Source organism: Leptodactylus fuscus, chromosome 3 (assembly GCF_031893055.1).
Source record: "Leptodactylus fuscus isolate aLepFus1 chromosome 3, aLepFus1.hap2, whole genome shotgun sequence".
Taxonomy (NCBI): Eukaryota; Metazoa; Chordata; class Amphibia; order Anura; family Leptodactylidae; genus Leptodactylus; species Leptodactylus fuscus.
The window spans coordinates 188,286,073-188,294,490 of NC_134267.1; the positions used below are offsets into that span (position 1 = coordinate 188,286,073).

The 8,418-nt window shown below is 41.7% G+C and overlaps 1 protein-coding gene across 1 annotated transcript; it reads right to left on the bottom strand.

Moving 5' to 3' along the window:
- Positions 1–255: 255 nt before the first annotated feature.
- Positions 256–6,156, bottom strand: POLR2D (RNA polymerase II subunit D). Its single transcript, XM_075266739.1, has 4 exons — positions 6,067–6,156; positions 3,865–4,045; positions 2,230–2,325; positions 256–1,511 (listed from the first exon to the last, which is right to left on the bottom strand). The coding sequence occupies exons 1-4, from the start codon at positions 6,137–6,139 to the stop codon at positions 1,433–1,435; spliced, it is 429 nt and encodes a 142-aa protein (XP_075122840.1). The 5' UTR covers positions 6,140–6,156; the 3' UTR covers positions 256–1,432.
- Between the last annotated feature and the right edge of the window lie 2,262 nt (positions 6,157–8,418).

Below are 8,418 nucleotides of genomic sequence, written 5' to 3' on the forward strand. Positions count from 1 at the left end.
TCTGCAAAAAAATGTTTCTGCCTGTTATATCTACATGCTGTGCCCCCCTCCTCGTGTCCTCAGTCAGCGGTGTTATTAACATCACTTCGCACAGATGAATCACGAAAAGAGAAAGCCCCCACTAAGTAAATATAACCTTAATTTAATTAAAATATATTTACATTGCCTCTAGGTAGTGTGTGACCCCTATGGAGAACAAAATAAACTTCTTCACACCTACACCCCCCTATTAAATAAGTTGCTGGAATTAGCTCTCAATTGATAAGAGGGCTCTCCTTACTTCTGTGTCAGATATAGGCAGTGGAAATTAGATAGATGTTGCTGGATCGCACCAGATAAAAACCCAGCTACCGTCCATTAGTTACTTGATCATGTGAGGCAAGTATATGGATATATATCCAGCTTAGGATAGTATTTAAACGCTCAGTATTAAGAGCACAGTGTCAGGAACGGTATCGCAGACCTAGCCTAAAGCCAGCTGGTCTACGTCAAAGTGCTGTGCCAGCAACTACACTTGTGAATCCACTGCTATTAGTTCACTCTAGGTGGTTAGGGTGGAGAAGTAAACTAGGATGTCTCGTATTACTCTACAGCAGCTACGAGTGGTCAGATGCTTGATTAGCTGCTGTATGATCTGCACATTGTATAACATCTCGTCTCCAGACACCGAGGCCGGTGCCGGGCCGCAGCATCGCCATACAGACACATGCCGGGTGCGGGCCTGACCTTACGTGGCCACGTCACCCAGTGTGTGATGGAGTGGGGGAGGGGTCTGCGTTCTGGGCCTGCTAGCAGAAGTACTGCAAGTACTTCTGCAGTTTGAAATGGACAGCATCGCCACGCTCCTGCCAAGAGTGTGGCGATGTTGTGGCCCGGCACCCAGCCCCGGTGTCTATATCTATGATATTGCTGAATTACTGTAATAACCCGAGTATAAGCCGAGGCAGACTTTTTCAGCACAAAAACTGTGCTGAAAAACTTGGCTTATACTCGAGTATACTAGAGTATAGTATACGGTATATTGAGGATTTAAATTGTCCTCCTGGCCATCCTGTCTCATACTCCTAAAGTATGTCACTAGCTGAACCTATCCAATCATTATGTGAATAACCCAAACCAAAATTCAGTAGCATATAAACAGGTGCATGCCATGTAACAAGGGGCATGTCCCAAAATAACAAAAGCCACAAGTCTTATAAACAAACCATTTATGTACAAAATTTTGTTCCACTCATTTACATTCTTGTCTAAAATGATTTATATACACAATATGCAGATTCAGAAGAGAACAACTTCATAGTCCATTAACAGAAAAGCAATGTATGAGGTGTAGATAACACTATACAGAATAAAATACACAAGTAAAGAGTCTCTGATGGTAATGGAGATACAGCTGGGGGTAAAGGCTGTGGCACAGGGTAAGAATTGTTCTTCAGTACTGAAAGCTTCTCTTTGTCTGAATGTCATCTAATATCTGCTGGAGCTCCTCTTCCTCAAAACGCCCTTCGAGACTGGAGAGGGGAAAAAAAAAAAGAAAAAAAGTAAAGTTTATTATGGCATATTATAAAGATTAGCAGAACATAAAATACCGTCCCCTACCAAGGATTGGGCAGAAAGATCCTGAAAACTATATGCGATAGGACACGGGTATGTAACCTTTGGCTCGCCAGCTGTTGTAGAACTACAATTCCCAGCACGTATACTTTATTTATTGTTCATGGAACTCCCATGGAAGTGAATGGAGCCTGATGGGAGTTGTAGTTTCACAGCGGCTGGAGTGCCGGAGGTTGCTGACCCCTGCGATATGAGTTTTCTTGCCCATGTTGCATTTCTGAACATCTCAAACCTCCAAGCCATCATCACCTTTTTGTGGTTTTTCCATAAAATACCTCAAATGTTTATCGCCAGTAACTCAGCTGACCGACTCTTTAAAGTGACTGTCTCATCCCCATCAAAGGGCATTAAGACGCCAAACTTTGTAAAAATTTAATAATTAAGAGAGGTTATCTATCCACAGCATAGAAGGGCATTGAACTCAGCTATTTGTCAGTTCCATTGACATCAAATAGAGAAGCAATATGTATACGTGACCACTGATTCACAAATGCCTCCCTCCATGAAGTGAGGAGGGATAGGGGCTCACATTCCCACTCTAGTAGCGATCAGACATATATCACCTATAATGAGGTCTGGTCACTGATAAATTCTAAGAACAGACAGTCTACATACCTTGGAATTAAAGCTTTTGCCTCATCTGCCGTTTCTGGACACAGGTTGGCTAAACAAGCCAACTCGAACCTGTGCAGCTTCTTCTGTAAAAGCAGGCTGGAAGAAGACAAGAAGTGTCAATTTACGATGTCATCACTATGTCTGAAGCGATTCTAGATATCCAGCAACACGTAATTATAATGTATTGTTATTTCCATATAGGAGCAGTGGTCACTAACAGCGTGTAGTATCTATAGGCTGCTAGCACATCTGAGGCTAGGGCCACATCTATATCAGTTTATACCTAAAACAGCGGTGAGAAGTGTGCTTGTGTAGGACTTCTCTCTCCATTCATTCCTGTGTCAGAGTCTCCAACAGAGACTCCAGCTCAGATGTGAACTTAGGCTGGCTCACATCTGCGTTTGGGTTTCCAAATCTGCAACCCCCCCACCCCACCCAAACAAAAAAAAAACAAAACAAAAAAAAAACGGCTACCTTAGGAAACCCTCGGACTCTATAGACCAGGGGTCCTCAAACTGCGGCCCACATGCGGCCCGCCAAGCACTTCTGTCTGGCCCCGCCGACAAGCGTGCATTTATAATGAAGCTCCTGGGGAGCTCGGGCCAGGCCATGGAGCACACTTCACTTTACCTATTGGAGGGCACCGCTCCTGATGTCTGTTCGACCTGCTCTGCCTCCGGCCCACTGTTTGAAAAGTTTGAGAACCCCTGCTATAGACCATAATGGGGTCAGTGTGGTTTCCGCACGAAAAAATGTACAGAGAAAAGTGCTCCTTTCTCCCACATTTATTAGAGAGGGGAATGGAAAATATATATATTATTGTTTATTATTATTTATTTATATAGCACCATTAATTCCATGGTGCTTTACATTTGAAGAGCTCAACGGAAAAATGGCCTAAGTCCAAAAATCAATATTGTGAGAAAAACGAAATTTAAAGTTTTAGCCTAAAGCAAACGGGCATTATTGTGGAATATATCTATCCAATGTAATCAGCTAATGAACACCGTTAATCCTAATCATAAATTGTATTATTGATTAAAAAAATTGCAGCTTCATGTATAAATATTATTTATTTAATATTATTAATTAATTACTACTATTAATAAACGATGAATAATAATTACCTGCCTCCCTTTTCGGCGCTAAATAAGTGCAAAAGTCGATTTAGAGCCTTTTAAACAATAAGACAAAGTTTTTACACTAATATAAACAACAGACCGGAAGTCCCGATTTCAATGAAAAAATGACCAACGAGAGTGAAGTAAGTAAGTTTGTATTGGACTTAGGCCATTATTCCATTGAATGTAAATTCTTCTGCATTGAAATATATGGACTTAGGTCATTAATCCTAGGTACCTTGTAAACCCAATGCATAGAACGAGGTACAAAGAAGCTTTCTAGGTAATAATTTGAATAATGACAAAATGTGGACTTAGGCCATTTTTCCGTTGAGCTCTTCATTTGGAATAATTATATATATAAATAAACCTCCCCTTGGCCTGCAAACTGTCATTTTTATGAGGGCTAAGAGTCCCAAGTGAATAGAGCATTCCTGCAGGAAGAGCAAGATGTAGCAAAGATGTACAATTCCTAAAAGATGTGCATTCATTACAGATGTAGTGATGAGCGTACCTTCTGACACTGGCAATTGTCTCTCTGTTCTTGAAGCGGCTGAACCTGGCGGTGTAGTTGAGAGTTTTCATGAACACTTCAGACAACTCTTGTTCCTCTTCTGCACTTTCATTCTGCTGTTTTCTGTGCTCCAGTAACATGTGCACTTCAGAATTCAGCAGAGTCTCTGCACTTTCAAACTCTGCACAAAAAGGAATATAAGTAAATCCAAGAGAAATGTTCTCCAAACTTCTAATACACTTGTGTTTCCATTCATCATGCTTGCTGTCGTTGAATGGCGATATTACTAGTTACACTCTCCCTCACTTTTTCTCTGCAAGTATCAGCCATGTGTGTATCAAGCCTAAGCTAAATTCCATGTTAATAAACTAAACCTTCCCAGACACAATATAACAAACCGTCATGGCAGATATTTATGCACTGAATGTATTTAGCTCAGTCAGGACTAGACTGCTTAAAGGGGGTTTCCGCATGTCAGTTTCAGAAGTTTGCCTGCTGTCTCTTCTCACTTTCTGTATACCTTCCCCTCCTAATTTATTGAATGATACTATGAGGTATCAAAATACTTATGCAGATCAGATAATATGCACATGCTTGTAGAGAATGGTCTCCGTGTTATTTGTGTGTTTTAGCGTTGAGCGAATAGTATTCGTCGAATACGTGTGATTCGTGGAATGCGTGTAATCGGCCGAACACCAAGGTGTTAAACGCATCGAATCTCTGAAGCGGTTAACCCCTTGGTCTTTGACTGATTACACGCATTCCTATGCCAGCTAGGTATTTGATGAATACTATTCGCTCAACACCAATTTATATAGAGAGATAACGCACAACAGCTTTATCAGCAAAGTCACTTGTCCTATCTCATGGGTCTGTTATGGAAACAATGGGGGTAGCTCACATAGCAGGAAAACAAAGTGTTTCAAAAGCAATATATTTAGGGAAAGTTTACATAAGCTACTAGTATAAATAGGATCTTTGAAATGGGAATACCCCTTTAAATTGCATACAAGTTCACCATATTTTCTGGCGACTTGCACACAGGCTTTTCCAGTCTGGAAGCGATGGTCTGTATATTGCCTGTGGAACAGCCTACAACAATACTGAGTGGTGACCTGTTCTCTTCGCAAAATGAGTCTGTTTCTGGCAAACCAGATAACGTCCTTAAAAAAAAATTCATAAGGCGCCAGTCTAAATAATTAAACATTTAGCAGCATTTTAAACATTTTCTCTAAATATTTTGTGGTCACAAGTTGTTGTCCCGATGTGCTGCCAGTGGGTACAACCATGAATGCAGGAAAATCAGCCATGATGTCCTTATTGTGGCCGGGTATCTTCTCATACATGTAAATGTCCCTGCCAGAAAACCTGACTGCTATAAGGACCATCATGGCTGGGTTCCTGACAAGTCCCAGACTAAAGAAAGTTTCTACGTTTGTGGTTGTATCCATTGGCAACCGATCAAGACAACAGACTGTCACCACTAAGATGGTTAGAGGAAATCTTTAAAACTCTGCAGAATTTTTAACTATTTATATTTGCAAAACTGTTTAATTATCTACAAATATAGAAATGATTATGTTCATGGGAATACAATTTTAACTGTTTAAATGTTATTACTAATATACAACCCACGTGTATAACCTTTGCAGAGGCAAACCTACAGCCAACTCTCCCTGGGCCACAGGTCCAATGACTAGAGATGGTTCCAGGGCTCAGAATCAGAGCAGCTACAGCTGATACAGAAGAACAAGAGCTCCGGCCTCCACAATGATAACATATGGGGCTCCAGGGGAATGGGGTGTATATTAGTACTAGGGCTTATCGAGTACACTGGTAAACCTTACCATCCTCCATATATCCCGGTATAACCTACCATCTTTACAGCAGTTTATAGTGAGGATATGAACTGCTCATGAGAATAGCCCATCCCCCACAGTGCACTGGCTTACCACAGTACAGCCTCCATTTTCATATAAATGCACAGTCTGGACACTGGTGACCGCCGTTTCTATTGTGAACAATGGCAGGTAGGAGCAAGCAGTGCGCGCCAGAGGCCCCATACAGAGGATGCTGCGCAGACAGGTCGCACACTACAATGGTGTTCCAGAGACGGGCTGGACACTCGGAGTCGTCACTTTGAGCAGCACACACTTTATACACACTACTCCCAGTACAGCAGCTCCCGAACTACAGCCTTACCTTTTGGGAAGAGTAACTGAGAGGCGTCCTCCTCCACATCCCCGGCACGAGCTTCAGCACCACCGGCAGCCATCTTTACTTCACGCCAATAACACAACCGGAAACGGAAGTAGAGCGCTGCACTGTACGTATAGAGAAGACGGCCGGTCTTGAATGGGAGCTGGGCTTAGTGGTGATGACGTCACGAATAGGGCGGGGACTCCGGGAGAAGCGGCAGCAGTGTGATTGGCTATACGCGTGTGCTGGTGGAGGGAGAGGAGTGACGGGGCTGAGGTTATCTTTACATGGGGCTGCGTGTTGGAAAGGGCTAGGGAGGAGAGTGATATTTGACATGGGGCTGTTTGTTGGAAGGGAGTAAGAGTTACATGGGGCCATATTTGTGCTGGCCTGAAGAGAAGGGAACACAGTTTGGTACCCCAGACTGTATGTTGAAGGGGCTAAACTGGAATGAATTCTTTGGCTTACATGGGACTGCTAGTCCAGGGGGGAGGGGGAGGGCCATTAGGGTTCCAGAAGTACCACATTTATAGAATTTTGAGAAATTTTTTTAGGAAGAGGAAAATGGTAAAAGAAAAAGCCAATAAGCAATTTAGATCCCCCCCCCCCCGCAACATTGTTTACTGTGAAATATAATAAAATAATAAATATTCTTCTATGTTTGTGCTTTGGAAATTTTTGGATGTGAGATGCTTAATGTGTGTTTGTTTAATATGTTTGGGGCACTGGATAGATTTAATTTTTTTTTTCCTTCACTTGTTCACACGGCAGAATAGGTGGCAGAAACCTTTTCCACCTTGTGAAGTTTCCGCGCGGCATTCTACTCCTGATCAGGCTCAAATGAATGGGCCTAAACACGAGCATGTCTCAAGCCGCGGACGTTGCGGCTGACTCAGCCGCGGAATCTGTGGCAAGATAGGTCATGTTGCTTTTTCTTTCCGCTACTAGCTAGCAGAAAGAAAAGTGAGTGGCTCTCATTGAAGTCAATGGGAGCCATTTTAGCAAGTGGATTTTGAGGCAGATTCTGCATTAAAATCCGCATGCAAAAAAACTCCATGGGAACATACCCTAAGGGTCAGTGCACACAGAGTTTTTTTGGCACTGATTGTGACGCTGAATCCACCCCAAAATCAGCCTCCAAAAAAGCATTCCAATAGATTGTTGTAGAAAAGCAGCTTTTTTTTGGCCTGAGGTCATTATGCATTGGCATAACTTATTTTGCGCTGAATAGGACAGCCCAGTAGACTGTGCTTTCCTACACAGGAGGCCATCACTGAAACTGTATGCCAACTCTGCATGTGATAGATGTCTCTGTATGGCATCTTTTACAAAGCCTTCCTCTAATGTAAACATTATACAGCAGGCTCAAATGCAGTGTATACTGATCCTTGGGTATACTGTATATACACTTTTTGTTCATTTGTTTTTCTTAAATACATTATACCTGTAATGATAAAGCAATGTTTTCCTAAGTCAATGCTCATTTTGGTATTCTGTGCAACTGATTGTAATTAAAAAAAAATGCATGCCTTGCCCATCTATAAAATGGCAGAAAAACCTAAATTAAAACACCCTATGAGACTGTTACAGAAGAATACTCTGCCTAGAGCATAGCTGTAGTGTGCACCACTATTAACCAACTATGACCCCCGCCCCCCTTCCTTCACTAGTTGGATAGGAATGCATTCCTGGCTGCAAGGACAGTAGTGAGGAAAATGCCCATTGGATCCTCAGTAACCACCACCAATCGCTTATGGATGGTTTCTTCAAACCACAATTTTTTTTTCTGTTAAATCGATCGGTTTTTACAAAGAAACGTTATCAAAATGGTAACTTTTGACATACCTAGGCATCTAGAGAAACCCCCCCCCACATATGCTAGAAGTGCATACTTTTATATTTTGCATCCATTTTTTAGCTGGATAGGAAAGGTCTAATGTCTGCGCTACAGTCAGAAAACTTTTTTTTACAAAAATGAATGCAAATTGATACAACCGTTTTATATATATAATATATATATATATATATATATATATATATATATATATATATATATATATATGCCTCTCTATTGTTCTGGCCTGTCAGAGTGCTAAAATAACAGATACACATAATATCCAACGCAGCTACTGTGAAACTACAACTCCCACCAGGCTCCATTCACTTCCATGGAAGTTCAAAGAACAGCAGAACAAGTATGCATGCTGGGAGTTGCTTCCCTACCTAAAACAAAAAACCTAAGTAGTTAGATGAGGGTAACAAATGATGACCCAAACTGAAGGGTCAAGCAAACATTTCGAGATTCTAGAAAGGTTGTCACTAGATAGAAGGCTATGAGCATGCCTGAAGTCTTTC